At 47.0% G+C, this 18,477-nt stretch overlaps 1 protein-coding gene across 2 annotated transcripts in view; it reads left to right on the top strand.

Moving 5' to 3' along the window:
- The window catches only part of KDM5A (lysine demethylase 5A), a 56,026-nt gene extending 37,827 nt beyond the window's left edge, over positions 1-18,199 (top strand). For both annotated transcript variants that reach the window (XM_056845919.1, XM_056845918.1), the window contains 6 exons: positions 1,199-1,750; positions 9,562-9,705; positions 10,139-10,298; positions 10,537-10,757; positions 12,146-12,556; positions 17,774-18,199. In XM_056845919.1, the coding sequence (XP_056701897.1) occupies positions 1,199-1,750; positions 9,562-9,705; positions 10,139-10,298; positions 10,537-10,757; positions 12,146-12,556; positions 17,774-17,980 (1,695 nt within the window). In that variant the 3' untranslated portion in view covers positions 17,981-18,199. The remainder of the gene's footprint in view (positions 1-1,198; positions 1,751-9,561; positions 9,706-10,138; positions 10,299-10,536; positions 10,758-12,145; positions 12,557-17,773) is intronic.
- Positions 18,200-18,477: the final 278 nt, after the last annotated feature.

The following is an 18,477-nucleotide window of genomic DNA, read 5'->3' as shown; positions in this document are numbered from 1 at the left end:
TGATTAAGAGGTGGAAGTAGTTCTGCCTAGATGTAAGATTGAGCTACCAAGGAGACATCAGGTGGATTCGCAGTATAACCACTCCAGACCTTTAGGCTGGAATAATTCTAAGGCCATCCTCAGAGAGGTGAGGTGTCTGCCAGCTTGAGCATGTGGTTATGGATTGACATAAACCAGGTTGTGTCAGGCCTTAATGACCTTCAAAGATCACTTTTGCTCTTTAGGTGAAATTTGGTTTATTGTCAGTACTTGTGACTTTAGTACTGTATTCTAATTGTTACTTTCACCCTGTAAGCAGGGCAAATGGTGGTCAATCCCAACAGTTGCCCTTGGATTTCAAAACAGTACCCTCTCAGAATAAAGCACAGCTGTCCACAGTAATAAAAGACTTGAGACTTGGATAGACTGGACAGAATCTTCTAGATACCTTAAATTTAAATTGGAAATCACTAATTACTAATTTATATTATCTCTGTTGTGTATTGGTCTCAGTTACTAATTTTCAACTATTAATCTAGTCTTTTACTAGTTGGATTTACTTTGTAATCTGGTGGCTTGGCTAAATGTTTAATTTCTAAGAGCCTTCTTTGATATGTCAACTGTTACTTGTAAGTAACTATCCTGCAGTTTATGCACACTGAGGGTTTTTTAACTTGCATAATTTGTACATTCAAAAAGCTTTGTTAACCTTTTAACCTGGTCTGGTGATATGACCAATAGCACACTGGAAAGGGCGAGTATGCCTGAATCTGGAAGTGGGACCCATAACAGTTTTCCACTCTTAATTTTTACTAATTTACATGTGAGCCATGCCCTACTAATGATACGCAGCTGAGTGGTCGTATATTTATTATACTGATACTAGACATTTCAGGCAATTCAGTTAAATGTGTAACTTGAATTGACACAGAATTTTCATTTTGTGTTTTTAGAAGCTATCCTTTTTCAGAACTCACCATAGTCAAAATCTGTCTTTCATATTAGGTATCTTCTGCAGTTCAAATTCATTTTGATAAAAATGATTGTCAGATTCAAGAGCTCTTTTTATGTTTGCCAAAACAGACTAAACATGGCTATCCCGTGGCTAATGGAGAATCCCATTTTATTCCTAAAACTGAAGGCCCTTTTATTTTATTCCTAAAACTGAAGAGGGAGACCACTAGTGAGGAGTTTTCAGCTCTTCTTTCTGTTGACTTAGGTGGCTGTCTTCAAGGATCGTGAGCAGAAAGAGATCGAAGCCATGCATGCCCTCAGGGAAACCAACCTGGCGAAGATGACCATGGTGGATTGCATTGAGGAGATAAAGTTCTGTATCTGCCGCAAAACAGCAAGCGGGTTCATGCTGCAGTGCGAACTCTGCAAAGACTGGTTTCACAGCACCTGTGTGCCACTCCCCAAGACCAGCTCCCAGAAGAAGGGCTCCAGTTGGCCTGCCAAAGAAGTTAAGTTCCTGTGTCCGCTTTGCATGCGCTCCCGAAGGCCCAGGCTGGAGACCATCTTATCTTTGCTGGTTTCCTTGCAAAAGCTGCCGGTGCGGCTTCCTGAGGGAGAGGCGTTGCAGTGCCTGACGGAAAGGGCCATGAGTTGGCAGGACCGAGCGCGGCAAGCTTTGGCTACTGATGAACTGTCCTCTGCGTTGGCCAAGCTCTCGGTGCTTAGCCAACGCATGGTGGAACAAGCAGCGCGGGAGAAAACGGAGAAAATAATCAGTGCGGAGCTTCAGAAGGCTGCAGCCAATCCTGACCTACAGGTAGGAGGCTTGTAAAAATCACTGTTTTGTGAGCCAAGGGATGCATTAACCTGCATGCATTTAATGCTGTGGCTCTCTGGGAATATGTCTGCTAAAAACACAGCTACCAACTCTGATGGTGATTGTTCAGTGTTTGAATCTGAATGCCTTCTTAATCCCTGTGGTCTTAAGTCATTAGGAAGTTTTTTTCCCCTTTAGTCGCCATACACTTTACAAAATGCGGTATCTTTTGTTGGACTCAGGTTCTGCTGGAGTAGAGTTAGGTATGCTGAGTTAAGCAGATGTTTGAGTTAATGCTGCACATTTTCTGTCTCCTTTGTGGAAGTGGGCAAATCATAGCTAAGGTATTTTTTCAAACTATCCTAATCAGCTTTCACCAGCAGGGGGCATAACATTGTAATTGTAAGCCCAAAACTTCCTAGAAAAGTTTCTATTTTTTTTTTAAATATAAGAGGGGTACAGAAAGGAAAAAGAGGGAAGGGAAAGAAAAATAAAATATGATATACATCAACCTCCAAGCTTCCATGTAATTTAATTTAAGAAATAAAGAAAAAATATTAACAGATCTTATATTATTCTAAACATTACTCCATCTCATGATTCTCTTAGAAGAAACGTTTCGAATGAGATTCCTCTGTGTATTGCTGTGCGCTGTCTTAACTCTCCAGATTTTCTTCACAGTTTTGGTGTCTAACACTATAGTCTAGTTTTTCGTGGCAAGCAAATGCCGCTGCCATCTCTTTTTAGATTACTGGCCAATGAGCACTAACATCTTCAGAAGCTCTGTACTGGTTGGCACAGTAAAGACTCTGGCTGTGCTGATGCTTGAAGCTGCTTTGGGTAAAAGGATTACTCAGATGACAGCCTGTACTCCCCATGCAGAGAGTAGAAATTCAGTTTCTCTGTTGCAGTTCTGACAACCGCTGTATTCATATAAGACCACAAGTTGTTAGGACACCGCATTACATCCACCAGCCTAAGGCTGTAAGTCAGTTGGAGAACCAGCATGGTGTAGCAGTTAAAGTGTCAGACTAAGGTAGGGGAGACCCAGGTTCGAATCCCCATTCTGCCTTACAAGCTTTCTGGGTGACCTTGGGCCAGTCACACACTCTCAGCCTAACCCTACCTCACAAAGTTGTGAGCATAAGATGGAGGAGAGGAGAATGATGTAAGCCTCTTTGGGTCCCCATTGAGGAGAAAGTGTGAGCTCTTGACCCATCGAACCAGAAATCACCACAGAGACAATCAGATTCCAAGCAGATGGCTTTATTGGTCAAATAGGCAATATTGAAGGCAAGATGACAGCTATGGTTTGTCTTGCCCGTTATTTGGAAATATAAGGCAGAGAAACGGCAGGAGATTACAAAGCATAAACAGAGCATTATTTCCCAGGAGTGGCGTTCCCAGGCTTTGGTATGTGTAGTCGTCCTTGAAGTCTGGACGGTTCAGCAGAGAAACGAAAGGAAACATCTATACCGAGATAACAGCCTGACATCCTGCTCCCCTTAAGGCCCCCTCCCATCCGGCAAGGGGGCTGGTCTGTCTGGGTAGGTATTGTGAAAAGCGTTGACGAGTTTGGGGGCGGAGACATCCCGTGCGCGAACCCATTCGTCATAGGCAGGGGGGAAGTGTTTCCAGCGGATCAGGTATTGCAAGGCCCCGTGGTGTATGCTGGAATCGAGGATTTTGGAGACTTCGAAATGTTCCTCTCCCCCCCCCCCCCACCATTATGGGCTGTTCAGGAGGCGGCTCCGGGTGCCATTGTGGGGAAGCAACATGGGGCTTTAGAAGGCTGATATGGAAAACGGGGTGTACACGTCTCAGAGTTTTGGGGAGAGACAGTTCCACTGTGACAGGATTTATGAGGCGGATGATGGGAAATGGGCCAATGTATTTAGCATTGAGCTTATGGCACGGACGGGTGGAGCGCAGGTTCTTGGTGGAAAGGTATACCAAGTTACCCACTTGCAGGTCCCTACCGGGGGAACGATGCTTGTCGGCCTGCGCCTTGTATTTGCGCTTGGCTCGGTCTAGGTTGCTAACCAGCCAGGGCCATGTTGTACGGAGGGTGTGTGCCCAAGAGGCAATGTCGGCATCCCTCTCCCCCTCTAATCCGTCTATTGGGGTGATAGGACCGAAGTCCTGTCCATACACCGCATAAAACGGGCTGAAACCTGTGGACTGATGTACAGCATTATTGTAGGCATATTCTGCAAAAGGCAACAGTTCCACCCAGTCATCTTGGTGGTAATTGACATAACAGCGCAAATAGCATTCAAGTACAGCATTGACACGTTCGGTTTGACCATCCGTTTGGGGATGGTATGCACTAGACAACCCCTGCTCCACCCCCACCAATTTGAGAAAAGCTTTCCAAAACTTAGCAACGAAACTACTTCCGCGGTCGCAGATTATCTTGCGCGGAAACGAATGTAGTCTAAAGACATGTGACACGAAGAGGCGGGCCAACTTCTGAGCGGAGGGGATCCCCGCACATGGAACCAAATGTATTTGCTTAGAAAATAAGTCAGTGATAACCCATAACACAGTTTTTCCCCCGCTGAGAGGGAGATCCGTCATAAAATCCATAGCAATCACTTCCCAGGGTTTGCTGGGTATATCAAGTGGTTGCAGTAGTCCTGGGGGCTTGCCTTGAGATCGTTTGACTGTGGCGCAAACAGGACAGCTGCGAATAAAAGAGTCAATGTCAGAACGCATTCCCCCCCGCCAAAATTGTCTGCGCAACAGGTGAAGGGTCTTTAGGAACCCAAAGTGTCCAGCTGTTTTTACTCCATGAGCCAAGTGTAAGTCGTCTTTTCGGAGCGCTTTGGGCACATACAATTTCGAGTCTTTGTACCAAGAGCCTCCTTGTTCGATTACACCAGGAGGCAGGGTTTGAGCAGAGCGTTCCATAAGGCATTGTTCCCGAAGGGAATTTAAGAAAGATTCGGAGACGGGACCCCCCCCCTTGTTTACGGTGGTAGTAGGAGCAGTTATGGGGGTTGACGAGGGGGAAGCGCTTACGTGCGGTGGTGTGCAGACTGCAGGCGGCTGGGCGGCCGGTTGGGTTGGAGGAGCTGGAGCGCCGGCTATCGTGTGCTTCCGCTGGGGCAGCGTCTGGGATCGAGTTTGTACAGCCAGTACGGGCAGGGCTTCTCTTTGCGCGGGCGTAAATAAAGAGTCTGTTGGCCGATCGAGTTTCGCCGGGTATTGAGGCAACCGGGAGAGAGCATCTGCGAGAACGTTTTGTTTTCCAGGGACATACTTCAGGACAAAACGAAACTGAGCAAAGAATTACGCCCAACGCTGTTGTTTCGCGGATAACTTATGGGTTCCTGTGAGGGCGGCTAGATTCTTGTGATCGGTCCAAACTTCGAAGGGGACTTTAGACCCTTCCAGGAATTGTCACCATAGAGTAAGTGCATGGTGAACGGCTGAGGCTTCTTTCTCCCAAATGGGCCAGTTCAATTGGGAGTGCGCAAATTTCTTTGAGAAGTAAGCGCGGGGTGAAGGAGACCATCTGGTCCTCTTTGGAACAGCCCCCCCCCCATAGCTACGTCGGAGGCATCGACTTGTACAATGAACATTCGATTTGGGTCTGGGTGCCGTAGCACAGGTTCCGACGTGAAAAGGCGTTTGAGGGCTACAAAGGCGGTCTGGCATTTATCAGTCCACAGTATCTTAGCGGAGGGTAATGTAGCAGAGCTTCCTTTACCCTTGGTTTTCAGAAGGTCGGTGATGGGCAGCGCTATTTGGGCGAAGTTAGGGATAAATCCGCGGTAGAAATTAGCAAAGCCCAGAAACTGTTGTACTTGCTTGCGGTTGGAGGGAGGAGTCCAATCGAGGACGGATTGGACCTTGGCCGGGTCCATGCTAAGGCCATGGTGGGAGATTATATATCCCAAGAAAGTTATTTTGCTTTGGTGAAATTCGCATTTAGCCAACTTTGCAAAGAGTTGGTGATTGCGCAGGCGGTGCAGAACTTCTCGGACCAAAGTGACGTGCTCATCCATGGTTTTTGAATAAATAAGAATCATCCAAATAAACTACCAGTAAATCATGGGGGATTTCGTTGATGAGTTGCATGAAGACCCCCGGGGCCCCTTTTAACCCGAAGGGCATCACAAGGAATTCAAACATTCCAAAACAGCTAGAGAAGGCAGTGAGGGGTTCGTCCCCCTCGCGAATACGGACACGGTAGTAGGCTTCTACTAGGTCCAATTTGGAAAATATACGTCCCTCTTGTAGTTGTCCCAAAATATCTGAAATTAGCGGTATAGGATAGGCGTTGGCTTGAGTAACTGCATTGAGTTTTCGGAAGTCAATGCAGAGGCGTAGGTCGCCCTCCTTTTTTCGGACGAAAAACGCGGGGGCTGAGTTGGGAGCATTCGATGGGCGAATGAACCCTCTGGCAAGGTTTTTGTCCAAAAAGTCCCGTAGTACAGTGCGCTCGGAAGCGCTCATAGGGTAAATCTTACTCTTGGTTAATGTGCAGTCCTTCACCACTTCAATTGCACAGTCAGTGGCCCGGTGGGGGGGTAAGGCATCACATTCTTTAATGTTAAAGACATCCGCAAAGTCCTGGTATACATCAGGTAGGGATGGCGGTGATGGGACATCGGAGATTAATGCCGGGGCGGGTGGAGACAGCATCGCAACTTGCTGTCGGTGCTGGTCGCATTTGGGGTTGGCAAAGGAGATAGTGTTCGTCTCCCAGTCTATACTGGGACTATGACCTTTAATCCAGTTAATTCCCAGGACCACTTCAAATCGGATAGGGGCTATGGTAAAGTCTATTTGCTCCCAGTGGGAGCCAATACCCATCGCCACCCCTATAGTGCGATGATCAACTGGGCCCCCCTTGAAATGGCTCCCATCCATTTGGGCAATTTGGACGGGGGCTGGTAAAGCCTCGGACTTGACTTTGAGTGCTGCAAATGTGGCCTCATTGATGAGAGTGCGACCGCAACCGGAGTCAATGAGTGCCTTAACGGGTAGTTGGGGACCACCTTCATAGTGTTGTAAAACTGCGTCCACATAAACGGTGGTTTCTACTTCCTTTACTTTAGTGGGAGCTTTCGGTTTAGCAGGAGATTCTGCAGAGGTCTGTGGAGACGCTCCACTCACCACAGACCGGAGCCGTTTTTTGACAAATCAAGGGGGGATTCCAGGTTTAAAGCTGGAGGATTCCATGGGTTCTCTTCGTCAGAAGAAGGAAAGTTGTCCCCCAATGGGGCATTTGTAATCCGGGACCCGGCGGGGTCATTCGATGTAGGAAGGATAGATGAGTCCTCAACGTGAAGTGCAGAGGGTGTGGGTCTTCCCGGCGCTGCTCTGCGGGTGGCCGCGGTGCCTCTGCGTTGAGGTCGTCCTCTAGCTCGGGCTGTCATGCTGGGACGAAAGGGTTCAGGGAGATGTGGGCAGACTGCTGCAAAGTGGCCCAGTTCCCCACAAGTGAGGCAAGCACCTCTTTGAAATCGGGTTTCGCGATCCTGGGGTGGACGCGCGGGTTTCTGTAGGTTGGGGGGCGGTGCCTTGGGCTGGGGCTTTTGGACGCTTTTCTCCTTGTCTCTTTGGCGGACAAGGGAAATAAAGCCGGCGGCTTTCCACCTCTTCGGCTAATAGAATCCAATCCTCGAGGGTGTCGGGATCACCCCGCATATACGACCAGTTCAGAATGTCAGGGTGTAAGGCTTCCCTGAAATGGTGAATTAGGGTGGCTTCGGGCCAGCCCACAATTTTGCTTGCTAGTCTTTGAAATTCATCGGCAAACTCTCGAACTGGAGTAGAGCCCTGTCTTAGTTGTAGAAGCTCCGCTTTGGCTCGTTCCCCCAGAAAGGGGTCCTCAAACCTCCTCCGTAAGGCACTCATGAAATTGTTGAGGGAACGGATAGAGCGGGTGTCGAACTGGAGGACCATCCAGTCGGCTGCTTTACCTGTCAAAAGGGAAGCCACATAGCGAACCCGGCTGTCCTCTGTAGGGAAGAACTGTCCTTGTTCTCGCATATAGCTGTCCACCTGATGCAAGAAACAGGGCAGGGTTTCGAGAGATCCATCGTAAGTAGTTTTCAACTTGAGTTGTTTCCAAGGACCGGGCATGGGTTGGCCCGGTTGCACGGGTGCCCTGGGTGCAGGTAAAACGGGACCTCCGGGATCCGAAGGTTGAACAGGCACATTAGCGGGTGGCTGGTCTGGCATTCCCTGAACCGGTACTGCGGCCCCCTGTGGAACGGGTTGTGCCGGGGTTGTCAGGGCCTGCTGTAACTGCCTGTTGTCCTGAAGCAAGCGTTCCATTAGCTCCTGGAGTTGACCTACACGGCCAGATAGCTCTCGATTCTGAGCTCGTAACAGGTGAACGTCCTCACCCGGGCCACCTGTACGATGAGGTTTGCTTGTCCTAAAACTTGTGGCCCATTGAGAACTGTCCCCATACAAGTCCTCTTCCTCAGACTCCTCGGAGTCTTGGCGTCGTTCCGCGAGGCGGCGTGCGCGTTGGGTCGTGCGCGACGGGGCAAATACCGGGGAAAAAGACAGACCCAATGGAGGACCGCTCCTTCCGGAGTCTTTGGGGCTGCCGCCTGTCCGCGCCCGATCCGCAGCCAACTGCAGTTCTTTATCCCTTGCGGCTTGAGCCTCGGCTTCCGCCTTAGCCGCTTCAGCAGCTTCCCTATCCGCGAGAGCTTTTGCGCTTTCAAGTCTCAGAGTGGCAGCTGCGGTAATGTGCGGTAAAAGTTCCGTTTCCAGGAGCGTGAGCAGGGGGTCGGGATCCCCACCTAGCAATGGTTGCACTCGAACCGCGACCACGGGTGCATCGGCCCCGAACATCGAGGTCAAACGTTGAGCCAAGGTGGCTATCGTGGTATCCTTTGTACAATCCGCAAAGAGGAGGGCCGTCTGGATAGCGACCCTCTTGGCTTCAGCTTGACAGTCAGCTGCATTGGGTACCAAAGAAAAACCTGCCGGTGCAGCTCCCGCCATGGTACCTTCTCCCAAGGCGACAGGACGCGTTAGAGCCGTGGATGAGAGAGTCTCACGGGCAATAAGCTTATCCAATAAATCGGTTAGTATTTGTAAGTCCTCAGTTGCCAGCTGGGCATCATCCAGCAACTGATCAAAATCCTGGAGGTCTAAACGAGCATTAGTATCCTCCGACGTTAACATCGAGAGAACCCTCACTTGAGATTGCCACTGTGTCTGGACCAGTCCACTCAAGCGGCAAACCTATGAATTAGTCCTAAAGAGTTCAGCTACTATGTCCCGTAGAAGGGTATGATCCAAGAAGCAGTAGTCACGGTTCACTCGGAGAGCGCCCTCCTAGCTCCCATCCGAGTGGCAGGCGAACCCTCCGGGGCTCCAGCCTGACTAAAGAATCGATGAAGAAGAGTAGGTGATAGCTGTCATAATGTGAGCTCTTGACCCATCGAACCAGAAATCACCACAGAGACAATCAGATTCCAAGCAGATGGCTTTACTGGTCAAATAGGCAATACAGTGCATTGAAGGCAAGATGACAGCTATGGTTTGTCTTGCCCGTTATTTGGAAATATAAGGCAGAGAAACGGCGGGAGATTACAAAGCATAAACAGCATTATTTCCCAGGAGTGGCGTTCCCAGGCTTTGGTATGTGTAATCCTTGAAGTCTGGACGGTTCAGCAGAGAAACGAAAGGAAACATCTATACCGAGATAACAGCCTGACAGAAAGGCAGAATATAAATGAAGCAAATAGGTCAACAAATTCTCCTGTTTTCTGTCTTCATTGGAGGTAGGTATATACCTTTTCCTTCAAAAAAGATTTTTTTTTACTCCTCAGGGTCACTTGACTAATTTCCAGCAATCTGGCTTTAACCGGGCCATGAGCAGCGTGTCGTCATCTCCACGGCAAACTATGGACTACGATGATGAGGAGACAGATTCAGATGAAGACATCAGGGAAGCATATGGCTATGACATCAAGGTCAGCAGCATAATAAAAACCTCTGAACTCTCAAGTTACTTGCGTCAGTTTTACTCCCTCTGTGGAATTTCAGCCAATTTTAGTGTGGCTTATCATAATCGTAACAGTAAAAAGTTTGTGTGACATATCAAGATGATCCCAGGTTTCTTCTGTAGCTTGTAAAGGTTTTTTAAAATCTTGCTTCAGAATTTTTTGCACTTGAATTGATGCAGAAATAAGCACAAAATGCATTGTTGTCCCCCATTATTCTTTGAGAAATACTCATCCTTTTAAGCTGTCTGCTTCTATTTTGGGGGATGGGAAAAACCCACCAGTTTCTACAGAGGGATATACTAAGTGAACTCAGATGGATAATTTTCAGGGAGGGGGGCAGATGGTCGGATGTTTAGACTTAGTTCTCCAGTCGTCTCTGAGACTGTGTACTCTGTTTTAGGACAATGCCAGTGTAAAATCCTCCAGCAGCCTGGAGCCCAACCTTTTTTGCGATGAAGAAATTCCCATAAAATCTGAGGAAGTTGTAACGCACATGTGGACAGCCCCCTCCTTCTGTGCTGAACATGCATATTCATCGGCATCCAAAAGCTGTTCTCAAAGTAAGGCTGTTTCTGTACATCTAAGGGCTTGTCTGGTCCTATAATATCGTGTAACTTTGTGTGGTTTGAGATGCCTGGGTAACTAACGATAATCCTGACTTTACATTCTGTTTCTGTGGAATTATAAGGGCAGTGGCGGGGGGGACGACCCCAAATGCTGAAATTCCAGCGCTAGTACTGACAAATCATTACAGTTCATTTTCCCCTTTCCCTGTATACCTTTTTGCTTCCCCGAAAGGTTCCAACACTCCGAGAAAGCAACCTCGTAAGAGCCCCCTAGTACCTCGCAGTTTAGAGCCCCCAGTGCTTGAATTGTCTCCTGGAGCTAAATCACAACTGGAAGATCTCATGATGATAGGAGATCTCCTGGAGGTATCTCTGGATGAGACCCAACACATCTGGCGGATCTTGCAGGCCACGCACCCGCCCTCCGAGGACAGATTTCTTCACATCATGGAGGTAATGATATGCATTTCCAACAGAATGCTAATTATGTTACCCTGTTCTTTTTTTAAACCTGCAGCTGGTACTGTAAAAACCTCCCTCCTACTTTTCGGTATCATGAGTGGTCATCTTGAGTTATCTGTATGGTCTCATTGTCAGTCACTGACCAAGTTTCAGTTTCAGTATTGTAAGCTTTTTTGGTGAGGTCTGAGTTCCATGTTCTGTATGGTTCTTGGCACACTAATGATGCTAAATAAATGTTTAGTAACAATATTAAAGCCCTCTTTTATTAAATCAATGATTAGATTATCCCCCCCCCCATTATGGAATCTGTAGTAGGTCTTTTTCACAGTCCAGTTGCTTTGGCTGTTGGTGGTATTTATCCCCCCCGCCCCGCCCCCGGAACTTGTCTAGCTTCTTAGTGTGATTAATCAAACTCAGTTTTCCCCGGTATGGATGCTGTTGTTTTCTTAAGCTTTGGAGTGGTGGTTTTCTTGATCATTTCATTTTCATTTTGCAGCACTCAGGGACCCTGACCTGAGCCAGGAGATGCATTACAGTTTCTTTTTGCTGGGCATAAAGAATTAGCAACAGAAAACTTCAAGGCTAAAGCTAGTTCCTTGAATAGTGTCGACTGTCCCCCCACCACACTACTAACCCAGGGACAGAAGAGCTGTATGGAGGAAGTATTGCTTGAGACTGTGGGGCTTGCTTGGGTTGTCTGTGTGTGGATAGGTACTCGCTTGTCACCTTCAGGCTGGCCCTCCAAGAAAGCTAGTAAATATTTTCTTTATGAACTGCTTTCATTGCAAGCATAAGCCAGCCGCCATAGAAATAGTTTACCTTTGACCCATTTGGCTCCAAAACAGCTTGGAACCACAGACTTGAATTTCCACTTGTTAATAAGCCTACGTTGTGAGGCACAACTCCGGTTTGCCTTAATCTCAATGAATTTCAAGTTGTTTGTTTCTGGTTAGGAATGGCTACAGACCAGGGTCCTAACTCAGCTTGCCCCTCGGAGTCGGCATCCAGGCTCCCTCTTCTGGTATGGCTTTACCACAGACAAAAGTGGTCAGGATAGTAGCGTCTGCCTATCAAGGATTCTGTCCTCTGTAGCATTCACTAGTGTGTGTAATGAATTTGTACATGGAGATGTGTTATCTGGTTTGCTGTGTAGTCTGTGTCAGTGGAGGCCAATATACTTGGGGAGGGGAGACCAGGGAGCGGCAGTCTTCCAGCGGTCTTTGTCCCACAATGCAGTGCAGCAATGTGTGTCCTCTAGAGCACAAGGTGACACCCTGGAAATGTGTCCCCAAGGTACCACATATTTCTAATATACCATGAGATAAACTGAGAGTGCCATTGGCTTAAAACCTTTCTTTTTGTCAACCTTTTATTTGAAGGATGACAGCATGGATGAGAAGCCATTAAAAATGAGGGGAAGAGACTCCTCTGAGAGGAAGCGGAAGCGGAAGCTTGAGAAAGCAGAACAGTTCTTTGGCGAAATGAAGCAGAAGTCTAAAGAATTGAAGAAGCTGGAGAAGCCCAAGAAGAAGAAACTGAAGCTGACTATGGACAAGACAAAAGAGCTGAACAAGCTGGCCAAGAAGCTAGCGAAAGAGGAAGAGCGTAAAAAGAAGCGCGAGAAGGCAGCTGCGGCCAAGGTGGAGCTGGTGAAAGAGTGCATAGAAAAAAAGAGGGAGAAGAAAGTCCTGGATATCCCTTCCAAGTACGACTGGTCAGGAGCGGAAGAGTCCGACGATGAGAACGCGGTGTGTGCTGCTCAGAACTGCCAGAGGCCCTGCAAGGACAAGGTGGGTCATCACGACGGAAATCTTTCAGGGATCATTGTGGCCCACTTCAGATGACAGGGGCATCTGGAAATGTCTTAGAGATTTGTCATTTTGATTTTTTTTAATATATAAAAAGCAGAAACCACATAAAGCCTGCTTTCTAATAATTGAGAACAAACTTTATGGGTAGGTGTTTCTTCTGTGTGTGCATAATCTCAAAGCGTGTGCAGCGTTCATATCAAAGCATTAATTCAGTCTTGCTGAGTGAATTGTAAAGGTTGGCAGGTGCTTAAGAGATGCGGCATAATGAGTTGTGTGACTACTGAATATGCTCTACTGAATATGCTCAGTAGATAGTCCACGTCTGCTCAGTAGATAGTCCACGTCCTCATCTTCCTGGTGGACATTCTGTGGTGGGCACTCGGTAAAACTTGCTGACCGACACCCAGGAGTTAATTCCAGGCTTGAGATAAAACGTTTCCCCGAGCCTTGGTGTGCATCGAAGTGCAAGTCTCTAAGCTCGGCCATGCAGTCCTCGTCTGGGGAATTTAATCTTTCAAAGGCTCTTGCATAAAGCCTGTGAGCCTTGAGTCCGCAGGTTGAGGGAAGCCACATGCCGCACTGCCCCACTTTTTCTTGTTGAAGGTAAATCTGCAGAGCTTTGAGAACTTGATCGGATTATAGCAAATTAAATCTCTTCCGCCCCGGAGACCTTTTTGGGTCTCTCTGCGACAACTTTGGACTCTGGCTTCAACTCCGCGGAAGCAATATTCAAGCTCGGCGTTTTGTGCTTCTGTTTACAGAACATTCCACAAAGCTGCTTCGGATGTTCATGCACACAGCTAGGATTCACTTGTGCTGCAGGAATGGCAGGTGGCGGATATGTGCAGTCATGTACCTGCTTATCTTTCTGGGGGGGCAGAAACAAATGTGTACAGTAATAAAAAAAAACACTCCTGCAGTTGAACAACACACTCTGCTGTTGGCAGTGTGTGGTTCTTGCTGAAAATAAAAATCTCCCTTTTGACTGCAAAAAACCGCCTCAAAATGTAAATTCTGCACAAGTGCATCAACTGCTGCAGAAATTTCCATACGCTGCAAAAGCCAGGATTTAGCTGCAGGATTTAGCTGCAGAGACCTGGAAACACACCATGTAGAAAACTTCACAGCACTCTGGAGGGTCTGTCAGGGACGTACTTGACCCAGGCTACTCAGGCCTGGTGGTAATGTTTCAGAGCATTCCTGACAACACATTATGCACTTTAAAATATTTTATAGAAAATGGGCTGCCAAGTCAGTGCTCGTACAAACAGAAGTGTTAGCTCTTCCAGGAGTTGTGGGCTCCAGCAGATCACTGGTGGAGGAGTTCCAGAGCAGGGATCAACCATCAAAAACACCTTCTCCGCAGCCCACATTTTAACGTGTTTCATTATTGGTCTACTTCCGAAGGCATGATTAGTTACAAGACCCTGGTGGGACGCCTGTTCAGCATGCAGGCCTTTTAAGAATGCAGGGTCATCCTTGTAACCCACTCCAGGAAGTAAACTCTGTATTCTATACCAGTTTAAATATTACTTTCTTACAGTCCCTTGTAGCTTACCCCAAATAAAGCACATGACAGCTCCCCACCCACAAGGTTAAAGAAGCATGAATGGCTGCCTGTGTCTCAACCTGAAAGCAGAGCTGCAGCTCCATGGCTGAACAGAGTAGTAAGAATCTGTTCCGGCTGCTACCACAACCAAGTTTCCAACTTGGGGAACTAAGCCTTTGTGCTTCTTGCCATTCCACTTCCGTTCAGAAAATTAAAGATTGTAGAGTGATTCTCGTCAGGTCTTAATCAGAATGTACCCACCCAATACTTGATAAATGGACTCCATTGTTTTCCCATGTGCCACAAAGAAGCTGTCTTATTTACCAGTGTGTTTCGGCCATCACAGTTTTGTTTATCTACTCCTTCATTTGTAGGTATTACTGATATTTTTCTGATGTTGAGCCCACATTGCGTTAGTTGCTGCTGACAATAGCAAGTTGCTGGCGGGTAACTGTCATCCTAATGGGTCAATAAAGATCAGGGTCCAGCCTTGAGATGGAAAGGCTAACCCACCGACACCCTATTTCGTTGAGGGGAATCCCCACCTCCTGTTCTCTCTCTCTCCCCCCTCCACAGCCAGCAGCCACAAGGACTGATACCACCCCAGCCTTTCCTAGAGTCAGCTGGCTCCTCTGCGGCAAGTCACTGATGGAGCACAGAGCTTGCAGGACCTAGTTAGTTTAACGAACGTAGCTGTCTTGTCTGCATTTAACACATGATGGGGTTGGATCTCTTCCAGTGGCCTCCTACATAGTAAGGATGCAATACTGGGGTTGACAAAGAATGCCTGGGAGATGGTGGGCAAATGAAAGTGCTTTACTATCCTTTGGGTTTTCTCTCTACGACCAAACAACATTATTCAAGTGCTTCTGTGAGCACCAGCTAAGTACTGTATCCATCACTCCTACACACCATGGTCACTGCTTTCGAAAGCTTATAAGAAAGCAACAGGATTGATAAGGTACCATTTCCTTACTGCAGGTGGAAACAAACTAGAAAAGCCACAATTGCCATCTCCATGCCAGAGTCTGGCAGGGATTTAGAAAACGCAAGTACCCATGGTGCCATTCAGGCCTTAAAACCAGCCCCAGTCTATTTTACTTTGCCAGTGCAGTGATGGCCGAGAAATGGAAAAGGTCTATTTTTATAAGCAGAGCCAAACCAGTTGCCTTTATTCATAAGCTTCGGGTCATCCATAAACCAGGGAGATGAGCCAAAGAAGTGGTATTAAAGGACTGTTGGGAGCAGTTCAGCCGGCTGCTGTACCTATCGGCCAGTTTTTTGACATAAGCTTGGTTGTGGGTAGTTGATACATTGGCTGTAGGAGTTTGTTGGCTCTGAATGTAGTGATGGCTCACTACCTCCGTGATGATATAGGAGGGAAGGATATCTGCCTCCCCAGAGGGCAATACAGTGACCACGACCTATGTTGCTCATCCACAATATCAGCAAATATAACATAAATATACATAATAAAAATTAGGCTATAAAATTGGAATTACAGTAATGTAAACGACCTTAAAATAATTAATTTTGATAAAACAATATAAACAACAACCGCAAACAAAATCAGTTTTACATAACTGCTTTGAAGAGATAGCCTTGGCCCTTACTTGTTGCCAGGGCGTACAGTGCCATTCTGTAAGATATATGATCATCAACATCTGATAGCAGAAATATTATTTTCTCTTTATCAGAATAAAGAGAATAAAGGCTTAAACCAGCTAATATCCCAGCGAGAAACTTGCACCTGGGTTGTACATACATTGGGCAATCAAGTATATAATGGGCTAAATCCTCCAGCGCTGGCATACTATAAATACATAAGCGTTGGTCCCTTGGCTTTTGTGTATAACGTCCAAGATGGCCATAGACATAGTTTCAAAGTGCAACGATGTGAAAGCTGCTCTGAGGTTATGATTTACGATCATAACTAAATAGGTAGATCTAAAGCGAGCGTATTTAAATACGATTCAAACCACGATGCAGACTGTGATTTCAAAATTAACGATCTATCTATCAAGGCTATCTCTCTTTTGATGATGGCACATGTCTCTGGTTTGTGTTAGCTGCCCTTTAACACCTGCCCCCAACTTGTGTTTCCTCTTTTATGTATTCTGCTGTTTCAAGAGGCAGTCCTGCCACTGCATGGTAGCCATTAACCCTTTGTCACATCTGTGTATATTTAAAAAAAAGAAACGGGAGAGAAATCCTTTGATCTTGTTAGTGCTTAGTCACCGAAGGTAGGCCTGGCACAGAACAGCAAGAACCCCTCCCCCCCAAAAAAAACACTTTAACATAAACTTGAATTGAAGAGGCTTATGCAACGTAATAATTGGATTATGGTTCCGCTGGGTCTGCACTTACCTTGAGAGAGTGATGACATTTAATTTTTTTAAGTGCCTATGATGATAGCATGCTGTTAACAGTTGCTAGGAATAAGCAGAACAAAATCAATGCAAGCCCTTCCTTACAGGATGTTAGTCTTTCAGTTTTAATTCTTTGGTTTGAATACATGACGTTTACCTTAGACCACTGCTCCATCTACTCCGTACTCCCTATTTATACTGACAGGAATCTGTCTGTTGATCTTCTGTCTGGCAATGTTGGGAATTTTCAGCAAGACCTTCTGCTCTGCCACTGAGCTATAGACCCTCCCCACAAGACTCGACATTTCGTTCCAGTATTGCTTTCTTCTCTATACGGGCAAAGGCTCCTTTTCCAGCTCCTCATCTACGGCTGATTTTGTGCTCTAGAACATTATTTCCTATACCCTTTTTATTCCTTGGTTGAAAAGGGAATGGATGTAATGAACAAATGGAAATGGACACACTAATTAATGAGAAACTGGCTGGTAAATATCCAGCAGCCACCTCTTCCGCTACGTTCCTGGCCCGTGGAATCCTAACTAAAAATAGCTTTGTTTCAGAGCTAGGAGAATGCAAACTTCATTTCAATTATTTACTCTGTGTGGTGTCATGTACGCTGGTGATACTATGTAAGAAGCAATGTTTGGCGTACAGTCTCAGGACTTACTCGAACCAGAGGATCCTCCATGATGTAGAAGCTGTTCAGGTAATGTATGCTGATGTTGTAAGCATTGTACTGTACAGGTCTCGTACTGTCCTAGCTATACATGCTCTACAAACTCTGCTCAAATATAGACATAGAAGCATAGCTTAATACGAGAGATGGATTTTCATTAAAAAACACAGTCACTCTTGGGGAATCCTTATATGAGGATCCTCCCCCTTGCACCTCCCCGTCTGTTTCCACAGTTCCACCAGATTTGATACTTAGCATCTCTGCTGGCAGATTCCTAGCAAAGCGTTCTACCCACCTTGCTCAGTCTATCCTATTTGAGTGACTTTGAAACTTCCTGGGACAGATCGATGTCGGCCTGGTAGCACCAGCTACCAATTTCTGACATTATTCGTGAAGCTGCTGGTTCTTGTGCTCTCTGAAGGTGCTTGGTTTGGTCACGAACCAATGCCTTGTGCTCGCCCTTGTCTCTCTGACCTCCAAATAGGGTTTATACTCCAACCGTGCTGTCTTTGCTTATAATGTTAAGCTTGGCGCACTGAATGTGGCCTTTGCGTCTCCTCTCCCCCTGTCATTGTAATCGACCCACCTGTTGTCTCTTGCAGGTAGACTGGGTGCAGTGTGACGGCGGCTGCGACGAGTGGTTTCATCAAGTCTGTGTCGGTGTCTCGCCAGAAATGGCAGAGAACGAAGATTATATCTGTATAAACTGTGCAAAGAAACAGATGCAGGGCAGTCCGACGCGTGTGCCGCCGCCTCACTTCCTGCTGAGCTTCAAACGGCCCGTGGAAGACCTCAAGGAGACGAGTTAGCAGCCGCTCGGTCTCACTGGGACTGGAGGGAAATGGAACACTAAGAAGGTGGTGTGATGTGAACCGAGTCACTTGGAACGCTCCACTTCCGTAAACGTTCGGCCCTATGGTGGAGCTGGCCCCACGCAGCTGGCTTCCTTTTGTATGAAGCGGGATGTTACGGGCGCAGGGGTACTGACCCAGCTATGCAGATACCACCCAGTTGGAAGTCCCAGCCAGTATTTTGTTTTCCTCCCATGTTTCCTAGAAGGCTGAGCGCAGGCCCTGCCTTCAGGCTGAGCAGAAGTGAGGTGTATGAATGATGCTTTCCTGTCTCAGCAGCTCGGTTCAAAAGGGGAGGGGGCATTTTTGAAAGCTCAGGACCCCCACCACACCGCCTGAAGGAGGCACAGCAATGGCGATGAAGGCACTTTCCGGGCCTCATAATGAAATAGAGGCTGCCGCGGCAATGTTATGTGGATAAAGAACCTGCTTTTAGCACCAGGCAGGAGGGGTTG

This window comes from Euleptes europaea, chromosome 3, assembly GCF_029931775.1.
Source record: "Euleptes europaea isolate rEulEur1 chromosome 3, rEulEur1.hap1, whole genome shotgun sequence".
NCBI classification, from domain to species: Eukaryota; Metazoa; Chordata; class Lepidosauria; order Squamata; family Sphaerodactylidae; genus Euleptes; species Euleptes europaea.
The sequence above is the reverse complement of the archived record's forward strand: the minus strand, read 5'-3'. Positions and strand labels throughout refer to the sequence as shown.